The sequence below is a fragment of the Mycteria americana genome, chromosome 5 (assembly GCF_035582795.1).
Source record: "Mycteria americana isolate JAX WOST 10 ecotype Jacksonville Zoo and Gardens chromosome 5, USCA_MyAme_1.0, whole genome shotgun sequence".
Lineage (NCBI taxonomy): Eukaryota > Metazoa > Chordata > Aves > Ciconiiformes > Ciconiidae > Mycteria > Mycteria americana.
In genome coordinates this window covers 46,313,169-46,338,932 of record NC_134369.1, presented here as the reverse complement: position 1 = coordinate 46,338,932, position 25,764 = coordinate 46,313,169, and the positions used below count along the sequence as shown (strand labels likewise).

General features: G+C 38.5%; 1 protein-coding gene across 3 annotated transcripts in view; it reads left to right on the top strand.

Moving 5' to 3' along the window:
• The window catches only part of SLC25A21 (solute carrier family 25 member 21), a 272,008-nt gene that overhangs the window by 145,923 nt on the left and 100,321 nt on the right, over positions 1-25,764 (top strand). For all 3 annotated transcript variants that reach the window (XM_075503179.1, XM_075503180.1, XM_075503178.1), the window contains one exon: positions 6,518-6,566. In XM_075503179.1, coding sequence (XP_075359294.1) covers positions 6,518-6,566 — 49 coding nt within the window. The remainder of the gene's footprint in view (positions 1-6,517; positions 6,567-25,764) is intronic.

Sequence of the window (25,764 nt, the reverse complement as noted above, 5' to 3'; positions counted from 1 at the left end):
ACCAAAGATGAGCAGTTTGAACTGTCTGATGTGAGTATTGAGCATAAGCACATTTCTAGGTCCCTGGATTGGGACTTGTGAAGCTGAAGGGGATTTACAGCTGAGCAACAGCCAGTCTAGATGACATGCTGCCCGAAACACCCATTTCCAGCTCCTGTCTTCCACACATCTAGGATGTGATTCTCCAGCACTTGAGTAACGTTTACTGGAAACCTTGAAGTTAAAATGCTAGTTTGCTATACAATCAAGGAGCCTTTATGAATTCAACGCAGGCTGAATTGCATTCATGAAGAGAGCTCCAAGAACACTGATCACTTTCAGCTGAAATGCTACAGGCCAAACATCAGAAATTTCCATGTGTGCTGAAGTCCTGGGGTTTTTTGAAAGCCAGATAATCCCTGTTCCCAACCCTGTTATTCCTCAGTTTTCAGATAGCAATGCTACACTGACAGGTTGCATCTATTAAGGAACACTGTTACCTAACAAGATGTTGAGCATGACCCAGCTCCTCCTGTAGGCATGCAAAAGCCTTCTAAAATGCATTAGGTAAGATGGTAAACCAAGAGCTCCTCCTGGGATTAATTGTGATCAGCTAACACATTTTTAAACACAGACATCCTTGTCCACACCAAGGGAAAAATCATATTCAACATCTTGTTTAATTAACATGTTTTCTAGTATATTTTCTCAGTGTAGACAAGGTCTCTAAGGAAGAATGACTCATGAATGCAGCATTGCCATTATGGAGTACTTTTTGGAGTAATTTTCCATTTCTCCGCATTTTCTAAGGAAAGCATTGATTTGGCTCATTACCTAAAAGGTTAATTAATGTTTGTGAGGAGCTCCAGGGTACCATTAGTTAATCCCATACCACATCGCTAAATAGAATCCTGGGCAAGAGTTAAAATAAGTGTCACTTTCTTAAGTGAAGGCTAATATGTAGATCTTTTCCAGCATAGTCCATGCATACTGCTGTATAGTTTTCCTTGGAGCCTACTTGACACATATGACAATTGAGACAGGCACAATGTGTGACTGCCTCCCTAGGAGAGGACTGGGCCTTGGCTGCCACACATATCCCAGTGAACCTAGCATTTTGTGGCCTTTTCTGAGGGAGGTGTACCCTTACAGAGCAGGTAAAAGCTTTATGTGTCTGTGAAGATGGAGTGGGACAGCAGGCTAATAGAAATAAGCCTATGTAGAATTGACTGCAGGGATACTTTTTTCCAGGCAATGATTAATCTTCAAATAATGCTGTTACAATCAGGAAGAGGTTCCGTGCTTCATCTTGTCAAATAAAGTGTTTTAGCCAACAGACAAGGAGATTTAAGAGGAATTTGTCATTGTTTTTATTACGATACAAAGATCAACACAAGATTCTTTCTGTCAGACACATAATTTCAGAAGGAAATGCATAGTACGCATAAAATATTTATGATCATTTCTTACGTTGTAACTATATCTATGTAAAAGCCAAAAGAAATACCAACTGTTCCAGCTATACAATATACAGTGCCTGATGTGTTTATTGCCACATTTTCTATGACCAGTCTCCTTTCTGTTGTGTTTCTCCAGTGACTGTGTTATTCCAGGGAAATGAGTAACACAAGGGGAGGAGGGTGCATAATGACTTCTACGCTGCAGGGGGTTGTCTGAGCTAACACATGGATCATGCTCTACATCTCTTGAATCTGTGTTGGAATCTGTGTTCAGGGTGTATTATGCAGAAAACATGTAGAGGGTGAGCTACTCAGGTTTCTTTGAAAGACAAATCAGTGTGTGTCACAGGCACTTCATACTTTTCAGTTCATAGCTTTGAGGGTTGAAGAAGAGCTGAAGGCAAGAATTTGTCTCCTAAGGAGGACCAAAGCCACAATGATTCTATTTTTATCTGTGCTATTTCGCAAGTACTGTTAGCTAGATTTCATTCTTTTTCTCCCTATTCAGTGAATAGACGAAGTATGGAAACACCTGGGGAGATGAGGAGAGCTATAATCCTGTGCTGCTGAAATCTCAAACTTTCACTTTTTGCCAGATGGATAATTAGAGCACATTTTAAACAGAGTCATAGTATTCTCAGGCCATGTTGTATGATTATTGGTATAAGATTTGTGTGTGTGATGGAATAGAGGAACAAAAAACAAAGGAATTCCAAATACCCACCAGTCACCAAAATGTTTGCACTGAAGAGATGCATATGAAGATTGCCAGTTTGAAATTTTAAGTGTGAATCTTGTAGAGGGTAATGTAATGTAATCCATAATGGGAAACAATTTAAAAACAGAAGATATTAGTTGGACAAGGGAAAATGCTCTACTGAGGAGGGTCGGTTTGGGGGTCAGTATTTTCTGTCATTTTATTCCCTCCATGGGCTCAGTAAATGAGCAGAATGTTTTACATAATAGAATTCTGGACTCCCTTCTCGGTTGTTGATATTCCACTTGTGTACACTCAGAGGATGTCAATGATGACAGCTGGTTATTTCGTCAACACACAGATTTTGATTATGTCTTGTTTTATGGCTAGTATCCAGTGTTCACAAGGAATGTTTTCCCACCCAGAAGACAACAAATGTTGGACTGACCTAGTAATTGTTCTTTCCTATATTTCCTTTGGGCTCTTGTTCAGCTAGTTGGATCTGAGTTGTTTTGAACATAATTAGGCCATCATAAATCACTCTGGGTTAGTTCGCATGTGACATCACCAAGGAGACCCAATGGGACGATTAGAATATGTTTTTGGACAATCTATGTGTAGCTATGTTAACTGCTTTATCATGAAAATAAAGTTTGTAAACAGTAGTCTTTACGGTGTGACAAGTTAAAATATATTGCACTCTGATATAGCTGTTCAGCAAATTAGATTTTCATAGTGCTAATTGAATTTGTCACAAAGCTGATGAACATTAACTACAGAGAGAGCAATATATTTTATTTTATTGAGCACATCTCAGAGTGCTTGTAACTTAGCAGAGCCACCACACTTTCTTGGGCAGGCTATCAAGTAGGATGTTGCAATGATTTGCATGACTACTATAGTAAATGGAAAAATGTAGCTCGTGTTTGCTGTTCCATTAGTGTCTTGCACAGTGTGTGCTCCTTTGGTGCTCTTCAGAGAGCTGTGTTATAATCCCAGCATCTTTTGAAGAGTTCTGTCTGGTGAAATCAAGTAATTATGCACTGTTTAAAACCTAGTGCGTAATTAAATGATGAGACAAAGAAAAGACTGAGAAAGCCAGATAACCAATAGAATCCTGAAGTTATCAAAACAGAGGTCTTGCCAAGGACCTTGGAATTCATCTGATTCAGTTGCTGGAAAAATGCCTGAATTAAAAATTATCCTATGAGGACCAAGAAAATAGAGCCAAATTCTGGCACTGTACAGTTTTCTCCCAAAATGGACATTAATGCTGCAAAAACAGAATAGGGTGAATAACCCCTGGCCCCATGCTTGGCCCCCTACTGTAGGCTCTATCTGCCAAAAAGAGATGGAATAGAAGATCAAAAACGGAGGCGGGGGGGAGTGGGGAGGAGAAGTTGGAAAAGGAGGGTGGTTGGAAAGGAAAAAACTCATAGGCTACGCCCCCTGCCAGCACTGAAACACTCGACTGCAGCTCCACTTGCAAAGCACCTGTTGGCAGCTGTTGGAGTAGTTTATAGGTTTTGGGACAGAATCAGGATAGAAAACTTATAGTCTGTGTTCCCTGATGTGACATGTGATTTGGCCTTATTTTAGTAAAATAGAAGTCATTTCTGGGCAATAATTATAGCAATAAATATACCTGTTCAGAAATAATGATAGCTTTTGCTTTCTAGAAAAAATACAACAAATATTACATTGCATGATTTTGAATGATTCTTCTTACTACTAATATTAATATTCTTTGGCTGATATCGCCTATGTTGTCTTCCTGTTATCCAGAACTGAAAAACAAAATAATGTTGCATGGAGTGGAAAGAAAATACGACAAAACAATGGTCATAAATATTAACTTGATACTGTCATTCAAACACAATGTCAGGAAGCTGGATGTAAGGGGTTACCTGGCCAGTTGTATGTTTTGCGAGCTTCATATATTAGAGTGGAATGATAGACAAGTAGGAAAATTGTATCTGTTAAATTAGAATTCTCAGCAAGTATTTTATGTCAGGAATTCAGTTTAAACATTTTAACATCTTCATAAACTTTCATGTAAACTTCTGTTCAGATACATTTAGTTGAGAATGTTAGCATTACAGCTTATGCCCTCTTTCTGTTACTAACTCCAAAAATTACTTGTGTTTGTGTACAAAAACTTTTGCAGTCCTTTGTTGTTATATGAATAGATTATTGTTCCTTAAGAGAAATATATATCAATTATTAATAATGTATGTATTCGATATGTAAAGCATATCAAGCAGAAAAGAAATGGTTATTTTTAAATATAGGTATTTATTATAGGCTGAGCTAAAAACTGTTGCTTTTACTGGCTAATTCTCCTTTGACTAGAATGAGAATTTTCCCTCTGCTAGTGCTTTGGTTCAGTGTAAAAGGCTTACTTAGGTAAGTACCTGTATTACTCAGAAAGTTTGGATAAATTTGAAATAGAAAGTAGATAATGTTTTGGAATTTGATTCTTTCTTATATAAACTTAAAAAACCCCACAGTTTTCCTGTTCTACTTGAAACACTAAACTTATTAGTGCTAAAATAATTGAAATTTGAAACTTTAAGCCTTCCTTAGATTTATATTCAATAATGAAAAAAAAGAACTCAAGTTTCTGACACTGCGCTGTACGCTACCCAGGCAGAGCCTGCTTCCTGCATGAAGCCCACCAAGAGTCTCTCTATCAAGTCTGCCAAAGAATAGGGCCAAAATGCAAATTCCAGTAGTTCAATAGTTTGTGTGTGGAACATTTCAAAATGGGATTTTCACTGTGTGTTAGAGTAATTTCTTTGCTTTGCTTAGAAAGAGAAAGTAGTTGAGTAGCCTAGCTTGTAATGAATTGTTTTTGGTATTAGAGACTGTTAGTTTTAATGACACCTGAGCTCAGCCATATTCTGTGCCATTAAAATAAGAGGACAGGTTCTGGACCTTAAGACAGTGATACCTGAACAAGGAGAACATCTAGTGGAACATAAGCATGTGCTTAATTTCAGTGAGACTGTATGGTATGCATAAAGAAAGGAATTTGCAGATATTTTAACTTGAATAAGAATGCTTTCCTGAATCAAGATTTTTAGAAGTTTAGCCAAAATGACCAAAAGACATATTCTGTATTACAAAAGGTTTGTAATTATTTTTGCTATAGTAATAAATAGATGAAATAAATGCATTCAAACTTTATAGTAAGTCTTGTCTTCACAAACTGTTTTTGCATGTTGTAGCATTAAATTTATTATTCTGGGTAAAAAGAGACCGTGGATGCTTAAGAGCCTTAATAAACCAGGCCACAGAAAGTTCAAAAACATGATAATCTATTATCTTGGACATACAGATACATATTTTCTCAGTATTTCAAAATCCTTTAAGATTTGTGTGGTTGTGTTTATTATCTCTGCACATTGACAGATCTCAAAAATATACTTTTACTGTGATCCTGATAAATACATCTCTTTATTGTATGTTTGCTGTTTGGAATGAGGGTGATACACAAAATGGACAGAGGAGTAGACAAGCCTAGAAAATTTAAGCAAATATAGAGAAGCTCTGAAAGTTCTCCCCAAGTGACGTATGCTGGGGAGCATTGGCAAAATGTGGGTGGTAAACTTGTGGACTTTTCATGAGGTGTCAGGTGGGTGGAAAAAAGTAACAAAACGAACTTTGAAGCTGGTGGTGGCAGGTGCGTTCAGGATCTTCCAGATCTCTTCTTTCTTGGCATTCCTCCCTTGCTATTCACACCCTCCATTCTTGGACATGGAAAGTCCCTAGCACGTGAATTTAAGTGCTTATGATGAGCAGTGGAGCAGGAAGGGGAAAAGCCAGGACTACACGTCAGCATCAGCACAGAGCTGGACAGGATGAAGAACCTGTCAGGCTGCAGCTCAGCCAGCTCAGGAATCAGCTGTCATTTTAACATCAAATTTGTCTGAGCCCCCAGCGCTGTCTTGCATAATAGCAGTGTCTTTAGGGATTAGTCTTATGTGACAAAGAAGCCAGTGCCAACCTGAACTGCCTTCCTTCACTACTTGCAGCAAGACTTAATGTATTTATTTATGATGCCAGTCAAATATTCCTGATATGTTCTTAAGTCAGAAAACTGAGCAAAAACTATGATTAAATTGATCACATAGCTTAAGTCCTCACTTTCCCCACTATAATGAGCAACTAGCACCATTTACTGTCTAAAATCCCTGACAGTTCCAATATACTACAGAAGGGTATGTTTAATGTATCAGGTATAGAAGTGCTGTATCATCAATGATATGTTTAGGTTTTTACCTTACTTTTCAAACTTCAAAAACTATTAGAGTAAATGAAAATTAAGCTACTATTTGTACAAATGTTTATTAGGCCTTTTTTTATTATTATTTTATAGGTCTTGTAGAAATTTGCCTGATGCATCCCCTTGATGTAGTGAAAACAAGGTAAGATTCTGCTTGAACAGGTTTTGTTGACACTGGAAGATATCCAAATTAGGAGCTGTCAAAAAATAAAATGCTCGAACTTCTCCAAGTAAGATAACTTGTGCCTTTAATGGCATTTATATTTACTTACCTGTATCTACAGCATTTGACAGATGGAATTTGAATAGCATGACATATTTCTGATTAGAGGTCATCTAAAGGTGTTAAATCTGTTTTATGACATGTATTTTTAATGTTGTAACAAAATCCTATAACATGAAGAGGGCTATAGTTAAATTCGCTCACTATATGTATCATCTGCAGTAATGCTTTTATATGTAATTGGGAAATACCATACTGCCTCGAAAATAATTTTCATAGATTTTTGAGACCTGATAAAAATAATAAAATAAGGTGTTCCATATTCTCTCTGTAAGCTAAGTAACTTCATGCTTTTATCTTCTTTTATCTTTTTATCTGTCTCTATTTTATTTTCTGAATATTTGTGCTTATATGAGTATAAATGATGCAGTGACCTGGAAAATTTGGTCAGATGAGGTTTTTTAAATGTTGATTATTGAGATGGAAAAAGAATAGTTGTGTTTCTAGTTTCTTGGCTATCTTTTTGCTTTTCTATGCTTTTTAGTTTTCATATCAATTCATAAGTGAGCATTACCATACATGAAAAGCAAACCAGAATGCAGAATACAATAAGGAGGAGAAAACTTTTTATGCCTTGTGTATTACGTGCAATGCCAATAATTACCATATGCTGCTCCTGGAGCTCTATCTAGGTCACAGTCATTTAGGCAAAAAAGCTTCACTGGGAGATCACAGAATCACAGAATCGTATAGGTTGGAAAAGACCTTTAAGATCATCGAGTCCAACCGTAAATCTAACACTACCAAGTCCACCAATACACCATGTCCCTAAGCACCTCATCCAAACGTCTTTTAAATACCTCCAGGGATGGCGACTCAACCACTTCCCTGGGCAGCCTGTTATAATGCTTGACAACCCTTTCAGTGAAGAAAAATTTCCTAATATCCAGTCTAAACCTCCCCTGGTGCAACTTGAGGCCATTTCCTCTTGTCCTATCACTTGTTACCTGGGAGAAAAGACCAACCCCCACCTCTCTACAACCTCCTTTCAGGTAGTTGTAGAGAGCAATAAGGTCTCCCCTCAGCCTCCTTTTCTCCAGGCTAAACAATCCCAGCTCCCTCAGCTGCTCCTCATAAGACTTCTGCTCCAGATCCTTCACCAGCTTCGTTGCCCTTCCCTGGACTCGCTCCAGCACCTCAATGTCTCTCTTGTAGTGGGGGGCCCAAAACTGAACACAGTATTTGAGGTGCGGCCTCACCAGTGCCGAGTACAGGGGCACGATCACTTCCCTAGTCCTGCTGGCCACGCTATTCCTGATACAAGCCAGGATGCCATTGGCTTTCTTGGCCACCTGGGCACACTGCTGGCTCATATTCAGGCGGCTGTCAACCAACACCCCCAGGTCCTTTTCTGCTGGGCAGCTTTCCAGCCACTCTTCCCCAAGCCTGTAGCGTTACATGGGGTTGCTGTGACCCAAGTGCAGGACCTTGTACTTGGCCTTGTTAAACCTCATACAATTGACCTCAGCCCATCGATCCAGCCTGTCCAGGTCCCTCTGTAGAGCCTTCCTACCCTCAAGCAGATCAACACTCCCACACAACTTGGTGTCATCTGCAAACTTACTGAGGGTGCACTCGATCCCTTCGTCCAGATCATTGATAAAGATATTAAACAGAACTGGCCCCAGCACAGAGCCCTGGGGAACACCGCTTGTGACCGGCCGCCAACTGGAGTAAACTCCATTCACCACCACTCTTTGGGCCCAGCCATCCAGCCAGTTCTTTACCCAGCAAAGAGTACACCCGTCCAAGCCATGAGCAGCCAGTTTCTCCAGGAGAATGCTGTGGGAGACCGTGTCAAAGGCTTTACTGAAGTCTAGATAGACAACATCCACAGCCTTTCCCTCATCTACTAGGCGGGTCACCTTGTCGTAGAAGGAGATCAGGTTGGTCAAGCAGGACCTGCCTTTCCTGAACCCATGCTGGCTGGGCTTGATCCCTTGGTTATTCTCTACATGCTGTGTGATGGCACTCAGGATGATCTGCTCCATCAGCTTCCCCGGCACCGAGGTCAGGCTGACAGGCCTGTAGTTCCCTGGGTCCTCCTTTCGGCCCTTCTTGAAGATGGGTGTCACATTAGCTAATCTCCAGTCAGCAGGGACCTCCCCAGTTAGCCAGGACTGCTGGTAAATGATGGAAAGGGGCTTGGTGAGCACATCTGCCAGCTCCTTCAGTACTCTCAGGTGGATCTCATCAGGCCCCATAGACTTGTGAATGTCTAAGTGGTGTAGCAGGTCACTAACCATTTCCCCCTGGATTATGGGGGCTCCATTCTGGTCCCCATCCCTATCTTCCAACTCCAGGGGCTGGGTACCCAGAGAACAATTGGCCCTGCTATTAAAGACTGAGGCAAAGAAGGCATTAAGTACTTCAGCCTTTTCCTCATCCTTGGTCACTGTGTTCCCTCCACCATCTACTAGGGGCTGGAGATTCTCCTTAGCTCTCCTTTTGCTGCTAATGTATTTGAAGAAGTGTTTTTTGTTGTCTTTTACAGCAGCAGCCAGCTTGAGCTCTAGCTCAGCTTTGGCCCTTCTAATTTTCTCCCTGCACAACCTCACAACACCTTTGTAGTCCTCCTGAGTTGCCTGCCCCTTCTTCCAGAGGTCATAGACTCTCCTCTTTTTCCTGAGTTCTAGCCAGAGCTCTCTATTCAGCCAGGCCGGTCTTCTTCCCCACCAGCTAGTCTTTCAGCACCTGGGGACAGCCTGCTCCTGCGCCTTTAGGACTTCCTCCTTAAAGAATGTCCAGCCTTGCTGGACTCCTTTGCCCATTAGGGCTGCCTCCCAGGGGACTCTATCAACCAGTCTCCTAAACAGGCCAAAGTCCGCCCTCCGGAAGTCCAAGGTGGCAGTTCTGCTGACCACCCTGGTCACTTCTCTGAGTATCAAAACCTCTATCATTTCGTGATCACTCTGCCCAAGATGGCCTCCAACCATCACATGGCTCACAAGTCCTTCTCTGTTTGTGAACAAGACATCCAGCAGGGCACCTTCCCTTGTTGGCTCCCTCACCAGCTGTGTCAGGAAGTTATCTGCCACACACTCCAGGAACCTCCTAGACTGGTTCCTCTATGCTGTATTGTATTTCCAGCAGACATCCGGTAGGTTGAAGTCCCCCACAAGAACAAGGGCTAGTGATCGTGAGGCTTCTCCCAGCTGCTTATAGAATAGTTCATCTGTCTCCTCATCCTGGTTGGGTGGTCTGTAACAGACTCCCACCACAATATCTGCCTTGTTGGCCTTCCCCCTGATTCTTACCCATAAACACTCCACCCTATCATCACCATCATCGAGCTCTAAACTATCCACACTCTCCCTGACGTATAGGGCTACCCCACCACCTCTCCTGCCTCGCCTATCCCTCCTGAAGAGTTTATAGCCATCCATCGCCGCACTCCAGTTGTGTGAGTCATCCCACCACGTTTCCGTGATGGCAACCATATCATAGTTGATGGTGAGGACAGCTGTGGTCTCTGGAATATGCTTGAAGCAGTCAATTATGACTTGAGATTCTAGTTCCAGTTAGCCAACGTGTGAGCTCATTACAGATGTATTTTTGGCTTCTGTTTAAATCACATTTTGGGGTTTGCCTAAGACCTTGAGATACACTTTTCTGCAGCTTGCATTTTGCAGAAGGAGGCCATCCGTCTGTGGTGATTGCCCAACACTGGAGGATGGTAATGCACGCTCCATCCACATTAACTGCTGCTGGGGTGCTGTAGGTACTTCTCGGGGCTTGGAGTTTGCTCAGGCAATTCTTCTGTATGCCTTCATAATATGGAATATGTTGGTTCATATAGAGCCAATACACCTGGTAGTTCCAAGGGTCTCTGCCCCTCCAAGTACTACTGAGACCTTGCTATTTAAACAAGATTCACATAAAAAGATTAAAGTTAAAGACTCAGAAACAACAGGGTACAAGCAAAACAAGTACAAGAACAACTTCAAAAGAAAAAATTCTGTCTTGCTCTGCTGTCATGTGGTCCTCATGGGATGTGCTTTAGTGACTTCGTTTTGGCAGGTTGTGCTATGACTCACCTATAGCTCTCAAGCTTTTGGTTTTACCTCTTCCTGTTTTCCTCTTTGTACTAAACCAGGAGTCATGTTCTTCTGTAGCATAAATGCAGCATCAGTGATTTACTTCTCGTGTCTTTGGTGCCTTTGAGGTTGTCATCCTACACATCCTCATGCCTCCAGTCTTGATTGAAAGAACTTAATACATATCCTTAAAATCATTCATCATTTAGGACATGCCACATATCATATGTCATAAAAAGCATTAATTGCACATCTCTTCTGATAAACTGGCAATCAATAGATGTACTTTCAGCTTTCTGATAGAAACCGCACATACAGTGGAATCTCAGAATACAAGGAAAGATTTCCCCGTTTCTAGTCCAGATTTTACTGGTTCTGTCATACTTTTAGTAGTGAAAATGCTAATCAGATCTGAGATCCAGAAATGGAAAGAATTAAAGAGTGTACGGTGATGTTTGTGAAGCTGTATCAATATTAAAAAAAAAAATGTAATAAATATTAGGAACCCTTTAAATGTGAAATCTGAGTCCATAAACAGTGGAATTAAAGAATAAAGCAGGAAAAAATGAAAGAATGGTAGGTGTGCAGGAGACATCAGATTATGGATCATGGTGAAACCAAGGGGCTGAATCAAGTAAAAAAGCCATTAAGCAAATTCCTTCATTTGAAGAAACTTCAAGTGAAATTGAGTTAACTCAGCTCTTCTATTGAGTCAGCTGCAACTCTTTGCAGAAGTGGGCAGGACCCAAGTGATAGTTTTTCTGTGTTTTGTTGATGCAGATGTATTCAGAGATATTACACAGATTTTGCAGTAACTTTTCTGCTGATCTTAGCAGATACAAAGCAGATGTTAGATAGCAGTTTACTTGAAAATACTTACATTTTGAAAGCCAATGACAAAACCAAGAATACAATATCCTTTGATCTCATCCATCATTCCATTCTATGTTCCTAACATCAGGCCACTTCCTTTCATTTTGTAATGGTCCAAATTTACTATAGCAGATTAGTTCTTTGATGGCCTTGGAGAATTTCAAATGAAACATTATTTTTAATTCCGAACTTTGGATTTAGAATGTTTTCTAATACGTTTGCATTTACTTTATTGCTTTGTTGCAGTGCCTCTAAGTACTGCAGTGCACTTACTCTTTTCCAACACGGTATTGATAATCTGTCACTTCCTAATCTCTTCCAACTATTACAGTTTTTGTGGTTCGTTTGGGGTTTTTTTCCTTATGGTTAGGTGAAAGGATGTATAAAAGTACTATTTGTTGCTTAATTTTTATGGTGTTTTGAGTTTCCTGCCTTTTTTCTATAAAGTGTTTGGTGGAAAGAGTCTGGTGGCCTTTTCAAATTAGTGGTATCTTATTTGATCTAAGTTAGCATTCTGAAGGAGTTTAGGGAAGATGCCAAAAGCTCACATCTAGTGGACTGGTGGCTTAGCATCTTTTCTTCATTGATTTTTTTTTTTGTGTGTGTGTGTGTATGTTTTAAATAAAAAATTGGAGAAAAGAAAGTTCCTGTCAGAGATTATTTTGAAACCCTGGAAAATGGTTTGGCTCTTTTGTGACAGCATTTTGCAATATCTTTTCTGTGTTTAGTAATTTTATATTATTCTACAGTAACAATGCTAGAGTTGTTTATCTCCTCACATCAAGGGAGGAACAATATTTATATATAAAAATACATGTTTATGAACTATAGACAAGCCAAATACTTCATGGAGTTGTTTTTGCTAAATGTACATTTGAAAATAATTTTATTTTGTTATCTATTAGAACACCAAAGACCATTACTTTAAGAAATTCATGTGAGTAAGCTAGCTAGATGGAGATAGCTATGATCCATTTTTTTAGCTCTATGAATCCCACTTATTCATTGAAATAAAGCTCTTTTCTCAATTACGTGATATATTGGTATAGTTTCTGATGAGAGAAATTTAAAAAAAAAAAATTGTGCTAAATTTTTAATGTCTCAGTATAACAGAGACTCTGTTAGCTGTTTTATTTATCAGTTACCCTTATGATTAATTTAGCCATCTGTAGATTAAATAAAGTACTGAATCTCTGTTCTTGTCCTCCTAAATACAAGTTTCATAGAATTTGGTAAGAGTTTATGTGCATGCCTGTGTATGAGCAGGGAGAGCAGTAGCAAGTAAGAGTTTTCTCGTACACATACAGTCAAGACATAGAAGGTCTACTTTTTAATTAAGAAACCTAGATGGTCTTTCTTTGCTGGAAAGTGAGGAGAAAAGTGTCTTAGTCTGGATAAAGAATTGTTTGTGCTTATTTTGGACCCTTTTTTGGGTCTTATGTGTAATGCAGGCTGTAATGTCATTTACATCTATCAGACTTAACCAAAGGGTGACAAAAGGGTATGCTAGATCATGATACACAGGACGAGACATTGTCATATATATCACTTTAAAATTAAAAACAGTAAAGTGCTTTTCCAGCTAGAGTTTATCCTTTGTGTCCTAGTGGCATATGTTTTGGCTTAAGCAAATGTACAAAATTCAGAACTTAATAACATTTTATTGTTGGAAAATTAATACTTGTGCAACAGTTCACAGGTATAGTTGGTGAGTGAAAGGGAGAGAATTATAGGGAATTGTCTGAAGTCAAGGGAAAGCTAATGTTCTTTGAGGGATCAGTCAAGCAAGCCTGACTGATAACTGGAGGATGTTACTGTGGCCTGTCCGATGGCTCCAGGTTATGTTCTGATGTGGTCCTAGAGCCTTGAACAGCTTTAAGTTTCAGAAAAAAACCTGTTCATTTTTTAAATTTCCCTACTACTGCATTGCTGGCATAAAACTGACATTTTCAGGAGCTTGATAACCTCCGAACTATGTGCGCTAACATGTAATTTTCCTTGCTATTACATTTTAACACCTCAAAAAATGCATGCAACCAAGAGTGATATTGCAAAATTAGAACGATCACTAGAAATAAAATTTTGGCTAATATTTCCTCAGGTTCATAAGTTGATTACCTTTACATGTGTTTTCTCTTTTTCATTGATTATAACCAGTATTTATACAGCTGAATTTTAGTGTCTCCACTGTTCTTGAAAACAAATTTCAAAGTTGCCCGTGCAAGTATTCAAACTGTGAAACATATATTGAAGTAGAAATAGTTATTTTGGGTGTGACTTGGTATGGTGTAGTTAGGAAATGGTAATTTCCTATTAAATAGTCATTTTGGGTAAATAATCATCCATTATATAGTCATATTTGACTACAGAAATAGTCATTTTGGGTGTGACTTGGTATGGTGTAGTTAGGAAATGGTAGGAAATGTAGTTAGGCATGGTAAGTTAGGGAATGGTTAGGTAACTTTTTTTAACAGTTGTCTACATGACAGAATTTAATAGAAAACACATATGAAGAAAAATATGATTAAGTGCTTTCAAATAATAGAGAAAAAATAAAAAGACATCACCAAAAACTTTCAAATACATAACACATCTGAAAAGATTCGTGTCTGAAAGTCCTGTGAACAGGAAAAATGTTACGTGGGTTAGATGATTCATTTACTTATCTCTTTCATTTTGGCGGTAATTTGACATCACTGTACATTTTGAGACAAATACTTGAAAGAAAGAAGGTTTCTTTCATGTCAGACATACAAAATTGTGCTCCAAATCTGTGTTCACTTCAGTGGAGATAGATTAGTTCATACTACTTGAGGATTAAGGGTTTTTTACTTCCAGACAATGTATTCAAAGAGTGGTAAATGTTATCATAAGCCAACTACCATCTAAAGGACTTGGAGAAAGTCTAGTTTATTATTTTATCAGGAGAATCATCAGGGTAACTTGTGTCCTAACAAATTAAACATATATTCAACAGGCAGTGTTTTAGTACTCATCTGGTTAATTCGAATAATGACAGTTCCAGATGATTTTAAATTTTTTTGCTCTTTATTTAAACAATTCTCTTCTATTTTCAGACATAACTGTGTCTTCATAACCTCCCATTGGGATGGGTGTGCAATTTGGAAAGCAATGCCTAAGAGAGACCCAGGAAGCATTCTTTCAAAAGCATTTACTTCAATTTATGAGGAGAATAAGTTAATAAGTGTAGCTAGTTTCCCTCATCAATCTATTTGGCCTCCCTGTTTTTTTTCTTACAGCTGTTTCTCACCTTTGGCAGAATCTGGGGAAGGTGCAGTCCACGTTGCTTCTACTTTAACACCTTGTTACACAGTTCAGCATTAGATCAGAATCTTCATGTGAACTGACCTTCCATCTTATGTGTGATCCGGAATATCAGCATTAGAAAAATGAGGCCAATAATTCACCTTAGAAAGTTTGGAGAAAGTTTTCATCTAGTCATGATAGAGATTTTACGGTTTGCCACTCTTTCTGCAAAAATCTAGACCAACATCATGGATTTAAAGCCCCAAATTTAGAAAATAATTTGGGATCTAAGTCCAGATGTGGACTCTGCATTACAGACCTATTTCTAATTAGCAACTGTTCTGCTGATTTGTGTGCGTGTTTATCCATTTTGTTCCTTTGTTCCAATTCTGTCATTTTGGTCTTATTAAAAAAGTTCAGCTTACTACATATGTTTCCGATCTCATTCCATCTGTGGTTTTGCAAGAGCTACTTCCTTTATATCATTAATTCCTCTTTGATTTCTGGTCTTTTTTGTTTGAGTGAGCAGTAGTAGAGCCTGTTTCTGAAAAACGTTGGTTTAAGGAAGAGTTCATTGTCCTTATACAATGTTACTATTTCCAAATGAACATAGCTCACTTGGTTCAAATCAGGCCATGTTAAGTTCATGTTACTTAATGCAAACTGCTCTAGTTAGATTCGTAACAGTTTTAAGCAGAAAATAGTCTTCCTGTCCTGGGAAAATTATCAGGATACTAAACAGTTCTGTATTGGAATGAACAGTTGAACTCTCAGAAGACTGTTAGAAAAACAATGAGTTTTGGCCAATGAAACTCTTCATTAATTAATTTTGAATTTTGGAATTTTTCACTTCCATTTCTTCTTTTCTTTTCCACTACTTTTAAGTAATTTTGAACTAGGAAAACAAAAGTTTTGGTTTGAAAATGAAGAGAACAACATCCATTGTCGTCTAAAAGAAATGTATAAAAATGTATTGAAACTGATAAATTCCTGAGAATTTTTTTTTTTTTTGAGGAAAAAAAAAAAACTAGTAAAAATAATCCCTGACCAACTCAACGTCCTTATTTCAACCAAACGTCAAGGCTTTTCTCTGGGATTAGTTTTACTTGATTTATCAGTGGCCTTTGGCACAATTGTTCATAGGGTTTGTGTGCATATTGTAGCTTATACTCCGGTTTCGGCATTTGAATTTCAGCATTGAAATACTTTGAATATTTCCTTACAGATCCAAGTTTTGTATAATAAGAACTTATCTCAAATTTACAATAATTTGGATGTGGATGTGATCCAGGGCTCTGTAATTTGCCCTTTGTTTTCTTTCTACGTACAATCTGTTAGGAATTAATAAGGGCACACAGGCTAATAATTCCTGCTAGATATACTATTCCAATTTAAATCCTTCCCTGAATTAAAGAACAATATTGATGTGCACTGTTAAACAGATGCTCTGATTTGCAGTGCTGGTCAAAGTGATTTCTGTTCCTATGTGCTTTTTTTTTGTATTCATAGGCATACCATATGTTTATTTTATAAAGAGTGTCAAGATCCTTTGGGATAAAAGGAACTGTATAAATGCAGCTTCACCATCTCCTCATGTGATACTGTGTTATTTGTGATCAAACGGCAGAACTACTTAATAATATCCCTATTTCAAACCAGTGTAAATTTTTGTAAAAACTATAACATATATTGTTCCTTGATTTTAGACTAATTCTGTCCCTTCCTTGATAGAAGCTGAATTTGTGCATCATCAAATCAGACTGCCAGAGATCTCTTTTCTCAAGCTTTTCCTTAATTTCAATTAAGCATTCTGCCATTTACTCTTGGTTTTTTAATGAATAGTAGGTGCTTTTTTAAATAACTGAAATACCATAAAATAATAATTTCCATTTGACAGCATGGCATGATGATACCATGCTTTGGGTTACATGTTATCTCTGCTGTTTCACTGGCCATACCAAAACTACCCTCAGTTTCTTGAGTCACTCATGAGCTGTAACAACCTGGAATTTCTAACACCCACCAAATAAGTCATGTCCACCTTCAGTGTGCTTAAGATAGAACAATAATCTCTATTTCCCTTTTAAAGAATCCTTTCCTTGTTTCTGAGGTTATTAGGTGAATAAAATGGAATAAATGAAAACTCCAGATGCCTAATTAGCTATCTACATACTACAGGGGTGCAGCTGTCCAGTCCTTTACACTAGAAGGAAGATAAATGGCTCTATGTGCAGGAAGCAAGTGTTGAGACCGTCATAGGAGAATTGAGGAGAGAGGCAGTAGTAGATGAGGGGGTGAGCTTTTCAGGAGAGGAAGCAAGTGGACAGTCTCCCACAGAGATCGAAAGAGAAAGAATGCCTGAGCAAGAACCAGGACTGACGAGAGGGAACGTGTGATGGTTTTCTTGCATATTTTCTTCTCAGTCCAGTAGATGCAGAAGGTATGTTTTGGGTTTCTGGAAGGAAGCTGGATCAAAGCTGACTTGGAGTGGCCTTAGTCCTCTTCAAAATGTAGTATATAATTTTGTTTGAGATTTTTGTTTTGGTATGTCTTTCTGTATGTCCTTTTACATAGCCCAAGCACAGCTCTGTGTAGTAGAACCATTACAGATGATTCCTTGTGCAGCTGATCTGAGGAATAAATGGAAATCGTGCTAAAAGATATATTGAATACTATCCGTCCTACTAGTGACAATCCTTTTGACTATGGACATTTGCAAAATGTAAACATGCATTTGTTCTCTTAATAATTTTATGCTTGTTATTTTGCTTTTCCTCCGATTTGGACAATGAGATAAAATAGTTCATTTCAGGTCCCTTTAATTTACATTTTGCTTTCATTCTAATGCCATAGCAAAATATTCTTTCTGTGTTTGGATTTCCAGTACTTACAACGTTCATGTAAACATTTCCTGGCAACTACACAGGCAGAACTTGTAATATGACAAGAGCCTGAGGGTTTCCCTTCTATAATCTGCATCTATATAGTCACATGTTTTAAAAATAAATGTACATATTTGGTTGTACTGATACAGCATCTGCCTTGGTAGAGAAAGTGAAGTTTCTTCATGTTTAAGTTCTCTAGCACTGGAAAAACCTGCAGTTCATTAGCTGTGTCCTCATGATGCAGTTGCAAGAGGGTGGTGTGGACTGCATTTTGTGATTTCATGGGTTGCACATTGTGCACTCACAGTTTAAATCCAAAAAAGCTCTGAATTTTTTTCCTTCCTTTTGTTTTTATCTGAATTTAATGAAAATATTTCCTTTCATAATATGAGGCTACAAATAACCCTCTTCTACGCAGAGCAGACAAATGTGACAAAAGAGCTCCAGAACTGTAATTATGGGGAAGAACCATGCCATGGGTTACAGGTATGACAGAACAAGTCTTTTTTCATTGCACTCTCGGATGGGGAAAGGAAGAAAAGGGAGAGAACCTAGGACTAAATGCCCTCTAAAATATGCTCATTGTACTGTTGGCTGCTTCTCTAGTTAGAACCTACCAAAGAAATAAGAGACAGTGTAGAAACACTTTGATTCTCTTTGTAGTATCTCAAGATTTCTACAGATAATTAGGACATTTACATGAGTCAGAAACCATGACCAAATCTTCATGACAAAAATGAAATTCAGTTTGAAACATTTTGGATATGCAGGTCAGCTGACAGATCTGGAAAAATATAGCCATATTTGTACAGAAAATACCCTGTAGTGTTATAATGTGTGTTATAGTTTGTATTAAATACAATGGATGTGTTTAATTATTTTATTTGTTTAGATATCCACAGCCTTAGGATATGCCATTGTATTGCTGTCAAAAAAAAAAAAAGGAATTACTATAACTTATGGTAATGTACCTTTTTTGAGTTATGTAAATTGCCTCAGTACCCCTTATACTCTAATAGTGAGAAAGAAATAAGGTTAAGAGTCTTAGCGTTCAGTGTCATGTGGACTATCCTCTACATCATTTATGAATCTGATTTATTTATTTTGGACATGGGAGATCTGTTCACCTATTCATCTGCTAGTTCATGGCAATGAGGAAAGGTACCAGAACTGCTAGCATTTTATCCAGGGCTGTACTGGAGGCAGTTTAGACCACTTCAGTAGAACCAGCACTTAAAATCACAGCCAGTCCCTAAATGAGGTGTTACAGCCTGCGTCCATCATGTCCTACTTCCTGCCACTGCTGTACCAGCACTCAGAAATCCCCATCCAGGTGCTGAGTTCAGCAGCCTCTCCTCTCCACTCCTCTCTGCTCCTCTCCTCAGTCCCCGCTTCTGTTAGCTGCTTGGCCTCAAACCACAGCTTTTGTCCAGCTTATTCTAAAGTGTGCCAGGTGACAAGCTCCCTCTAATTCCCTTGGGAGGCTCCTGCATAGCCTACTGCTTCTCACAGCCAGGAAGTATTTTCTAATGTTCCAATATTTCCATTATGCGGTTTCATCCCTAACAACTACCTACACCCCCTTTACTGTACATAGTTCCCCTTTCCCTTTGTTTATTCGCTTTAGACACAGTAGATGCATGGCATGCTCCCATTTTCTTTTTCCCAAGCCTAAATTAGTGTGAGATAATCAAAGAAGCTCTTTAAACAATCTTTTCTCTGTATCAGTCCTGTATTTAAAATATAATGAGTCAAGTGAAACCATGAGGGATAGAGTGGAAGGAGAGCAAGAGCGGAAAGCAGAAAGTGAAGGGCTAGGAGGTGAGAAAGTACATGGGATTCTATTTACAAGAAAAATACACGCTGAAAATAAGTATTTAAGATGGGAATTGGGGAGTGGAAGTGAACAGATGTTACCACAGTTACAAAAGTAGTCTGGAGACAAAGAAATGGGATACTTTTAAAAATGTATGCATTTTGGAGTAATATTTTAAATGAGGATTAAGCAGCTGGGAAAGGTTACATAGGCTACGAGTCGGAGACATCTATCGTGTACACAAGATTTTTTTAAAACAATCTAACAAAGCAGCTGGGTGAGTTATTAACAGATGTTAATGATTTGTCAGTGGTATAAAACATTAAGATCACATTCAGGGGTAGAACATGGTCATGCCTGATTTCTCCATGGACAAAAATTTTGGGTTAGACCACTGTCATGCCTGATTTCTAACCATGGATGGAACATGCCTAAAATAAAGCAAGCAAGGAACCACTTTGGTTTTTTTTTTAAAAAGGAAAAAACTTAAGTTTACTTTTATTAGTATTTGGTCATGTAGTAAAATGAGTGGGAGATAGTTTAAGTATGGAAAATCACTATTTAACGTCTTCGTTTACAATAAACAGAAAAGAAAATTTCTACCTCTACATTTCTTTTTTTTCTTACTTGTATTTGACCTAGCTTTTAGAAGCTATGGAGAGAAGAGAATAAAGATGTATGTGTTGGAAGCACAATGTAACTGTAGCAATGCCAGTAATTCTCTCAGAGAAGTTGGCCATTAATACTGTATTTAAGTATGTCCCTAAAATAACTGCATTAGGCCAGTAAGCGCCAAGTAAATCTATAAATAAATAAAAAGAGAGATAATATCTTTATGAACTATGTTTTTTGTATGTTTTTACGAGCAGATGCATCGGTGTGTATTCTGGGTCTAGAGGGGGTTTTGAGAAACAAGAGTCTTCATGTTGAGTAGGATGCAAGTAAAATACCATCTCCAAAATAATCTTGGCACGATAGAGCTGTCTTTTGAATTTATTTCTCAAGAGAGTAAAAAAACCCCAAAAACCCCCAAAAACAACAACCCACAAGTTTTTAGCTGCTACAATGTTATAGTAAGCTGATGACTCCCTGGTGAGAAGGCAGCGGGTTAGATTGTGCTTTTACAACCCGAGTTGAGCCAGGGGCAGAGCTCAGCAGCACCAGCTGAAGAGCAGCACACAGAAGGGGTTGTGCCTCAGAGGTGGTGTGACCTTCCTGGTTTTCCCTTATCTCAGTAATGGATTGTTGATCCATAGCAGTACTTCCCGTAACTACAAAAGTACTGCCATTCCTTATACCTTTTTATCCATTTCCCTAAATCTGGAGCAGGGGCAAAATAGTACTTGAGAATCCCCTGTGTACTGGCTGCCATATACATGTCTGCAGTGGAGTGGTTAGAAAGTGCTGCAAGTGCCCATACGTACATGATGTAGTTCAGGGTCTGTAACAGAGAGAAGGGAGATACAATTTTGAGTGCTACATGTGATACTATCCATCTAGCATCTGCCCAGATGTAGCAACTTAGATCAAGATGGTTTCTCCCAGGAGGTACATTGGATACTTCTTTCTTTAGCACATTAAGTGAGCTGAATCAACTCAACACAAGAATCAGATGAGTGTCAAAGACAGTACAAGGGAGAAAGGAGGACAAGACAAATGGGAATTGGGTTGGGAAAAGTGCCTATAGACAGCAGTAGGTCTTTAGATTATTCTGCTGTCTCATGATACTTTTCCCTCAGTAAGTCAGCTACAAACTGGAAGGATCAAATTAAATAGTTCTGAGACTGCTAAACTGGAATATGAATTAGGAAAGGAACAGCAAAAAGGAAGAAACTTTTTTGCCTTTTTTTGTATCTTAGAAAGAAGTGAATGAAGGCATATTTCATTTGAAAATGTGGTTCCACAACATTTTAACCTCAGTTCTTTTGGAATTATATTTAGTCCCTTGACACTTAGACTGCTATACAGTGGCAGTTAAGGGAGCTGGCACAGTGGAAAATTGATCAATTAACCATGTTTTGGTTGCATTTCTTTTTGACCAGCTTGGTTTCCTGAATTGGTTCCTCACACAATTGTGTAACAGGCAATACCAGGACAAAGAAGGGGGCAACCCAGACAGGTCATAAGTGGCAACCACCAAACTGTATGCTAAAGGTACGCATGAAAGGCATGTGTGTATACACTGTCATTAGAGAGGAGTATGATGTTACATTTAATCTGGTGAAAGGGTGGTCTGACACTAAAAGAGTTAGTCCTGCTCCTGGGTCCTTGCCACCCAACTCCCTTCTCTAGTGTATTTACTACGATCCCACCATTTCCCTTATGTCAGATCTAGCATTGCAGAACTGCAGGGAAAATTGATTCAGCTTGATGATATATCAGAAAATTAAGCTATTAAAAAGTATGTGTTTTCTAGTGGCTGCATACTGTTAGATCAGCTCTGTTGTAATGCAAGACTGCATCCTAATGAAAGATGTATGCATATTTATTTACTATGTCTCTAAGTTAAATATGAACTTCTATTTGCATGATTGAGATTTTTTCTATCTCGTCTGATAGAATATACTTCATAGTGTTATATCTTCTCTTAGAATATGAAGTCCAGTAAGTATGGACAAAAATGTTCCTCTGAAGGCCTAAGCTGAGTTCCACCACAAGGGGAATAAAAATAATGCAAGAATGTTAGGTAGATAAAAGACTTTCCTAATTTAGCCATTGAAAGGTGAATTTTTAAGTGAATAGCAATGTATCCTTTTCCTTTTCATATCTCTTCTTTTTCTTTTTCTTTTTCTTTTTCTTTTTTTCTTTTTCTTGCCAAATTGTTTTATTATTGGAACAATTTGACATATCTAAGAAGTGAAACAGCTTACAATTCCATTGTTACACAGATAATGCATTGTAACAGTGTATGGCATATGTCTCAGGAAATTTAGGAATATACTGAAATTTAGTTTTCAGTTTCATGAGACAGGAAATTCCAATTTTGCGGTTCGTTGTTGCTAAAAGGACAAGATGTTTATCTCCCTTGTGTTGGCAACACTTCTTCGTACACAAGCTGTAGAACTTGTAGTTTCCCGTGGGCCTATACGCCATGTCATCCTAGGAGAAGACTAATTGGTACAGTTTCTGATGAATTTGTGAATTTAATCAGCTTATTAGAAGGGTTCAGTGAGCACCAGAACCATCACAGAGAAAGGAGCAGGACCATACAGTGAAAAAAGAGTAGGAATAGGGGAGAAGGAATCGAGGGTGAAACCTCCCTGTTTTGTTTTATGTGAACTCTTGCATCAGTTCAACTGATCATGGAACAGCTTAAGGCAGAGGCATCAAACCATTTAAATCATGGGTAAATTAATTCCTGTTCTTCAGAGTACTCATTTATTAGCTCTGCAATACTTAATTCTATGTGTCTAAATGCTTTGCCAAATTTGAATGAATAAAGGATTCCTAAAGTTTGTTCATAAAATTGCACAATATTGCAAAAATTGCTTGCTGTTATTACCATGACAAATCATTGCACATTACAAAAAGCTGTTGACTTTTCTGTGAAACATGTAATTAGGGTTGAAATTTCATATTACAGCTTCATCAGATATAATAATTCATGGCTACCAAAAGGAGTCTCACACTCCCTCATGCTAGGCCTGCATTCTGCAAATTCAGCTCTCTAACTTGGCCAAAAATGAATTCAACAACAAGAAGAAGAAAATAAAATTTAAAAAAAAGAACAAACTGTCCAGCAAAGAGTAAGTGTAGTTGGAGAGGGAGGAATACGGAAAGAAGTAAACTGAGACCTCTCTCTCTCTCTCTCCAGGCAGTGGTGTGAGTTTTTCAGTCAGTTCTGCTGAGCAGCATGAGAAAAATGGAACAGAAAGTGTTCTGCCCTAGCTAGGAAGTAAACCTGGATATACAAATAAGTATGAGGCCATATAGAAAACTTGTTCCTGTAGTTAGATTCTCTCACATAGGAGAGAGCAAGGACATCCTTAACAAGAAGCTTGAGCTTCAGAATCATGGAACCTGGAAATAGAGAGGCTATATACTTGTCATCTTGCCATACACTGGCCTAATGATCCTCTGTTGACCATTGGCAAGGACTAGATGTTAGGATGGATGGCCTTCTGATCTTTTGTCTTCTTATACATAATATTAGGACAAAAATAACTGAGTCTGAATTCTCCTGAATATATTTAAGACCAGAAATTAGTGTTTAGGTATCTCAACAAGGTTGTGGAGCACCCTTCTAGTAGGTGCTGTGGAGGCAAAAAGCCTCCTAACTGTCTTTACAGTAGAGCTCAGGCACTTTCTTGGGTCAAGTGACTTATAAAGGCATATATGACATAGTTGCCTGTGATAACAGGGGCTGAATTCACTGACTCAGCCAGCCCCTTTCAGTTCACTATTTGATTTTCTGATGCATGACAAAGCATCAGAAAAGTAATAAAAGAATGATGATGAGTGTATCATGCTCATATGCATCCTGAGTAGCATGAAAAGCATCTCATTGATTAGAAACAACACAATCCCAGAGAAAATCACACCTGTGGAGCAAGGTTAATAGTACCAGATATCTTCAGCTGGCCCTGCTACAGAAGCTACTATACATGAAACCTTTCCCTGGTTAGCCAAGCAATATTTTGAGATCAATTAGATGCATTAACGATGCCATTTCTACTTACTCACTTTGCAGCCTTTGTAGAAATGTATACAGCGGAAGTATTTAGAGCTGCTGAAGAGGAAGGGCAAAGTCTTATTCTTGTCTTTTTATGCTATTCTGACAGCTCAAGGGACCTTGAGGGAGATTTTGGCACTGGAAAGTTTTCTTAATGGAACAGAAATCCTTAGGTGGTAGGTGGTATAGAGGTGGATTAATGACTCTGCTTCACCTGTTCCTCACAAACTCTTATATGGGAATAGGTAATTCTGGAAAGAAGTCAATGATCAGAATGTCTTTTATACTCCAGCTTTTTGTGGCTGCCAGGACAGACCCTTGTGACTAATAGGAATTCAGCATCAATTAGGACAACTCCCAGAGCTGTGTTATGTGTGCTGGGGCTACAACAGTTCCACTATTCTTGGCTAGCCCGAGTGCAGTGGAGCTACACGAAACAGCTTTGAAAAGCTTGGCCCACAGTCCTTCCTCCCACTTAGTCACATTGCTTAAGGATAATGTAAACTTCAATCTTGGGTGACAAATCATAAAACTGGTACAGCAAAGGCCAATTCACAGGTGCTCTTGGAAGACATAATTTGTGCAGTTGCACCAAATTTCAATTGATTGAATAAACAGCCAGAAGCCTTTGGAAAGAGGTTATTTTGCTGTCTGCAGACAAGTTAGCTTCTAAACAGACAGTTTTCTCGAAATACAGGTGTTTGAAAGCTTCTGTATTTGAAAAAATAGACAAGGATTTTTATCTAGAGCATAATAAAACTCAGAATAAACAGAAATCTGGTCAGCTAAAGTTTTGATGAGACATATTTCAGAAAGCAGAGACAAATATGTTAGAAGAAAAAGTCAGTAGAATTTTCAGTAAACTTTTCAGATTTCAAAATGATGAAGCTGCTGCTTTGGAAGCTAGCGTGAAACTGCAGAAGTGATACAGATGCTGAAAGCTCCTTCTATTTCATATATTCTGAAGACTGTGCAAGCAGTCTTTGCAGCAGCCCTGAGAACACCATCAAGGTTTTAATCCCTATTGCACAGAAAAAAGAGAGGAAGAAAACTGAAACAATTGCTCTTAGTCAGTAGCAGAGCAAGGACTGAAATTCTTTCAGCCTCACACCTTCATCAGAGAAGATCTCCTGAAGCATACTAGGATTACCAAGGGTGTCCTGAAGAACAGCCCTAGCTGTCCCCTTCATCCTTCTGCCAGAGGTTACTGCCCCAGTAGCAGGAGTGTACCAGAAGTGAAAATGTGGTGGCTCTTCGTGTACTACAGCTTACAGACCATCAAACTTATTTGACATTACTTCCATTAAACCTAAGGCTGTGAGCAAAAATACCTGAGGGACAGTTAATTTTGTTCCTTCTGCTACGAAGTGGTAACCTGGGGCAATGTGTCCAGGACAGGTGGGTGAAAGTAATATACCCTTGATTACAATATTGTTAAATCCATTCCACAAAGTCCTGTGGCTCAGAATAACCAGTTACATACACCCAATATTGGTGGATAATTTGG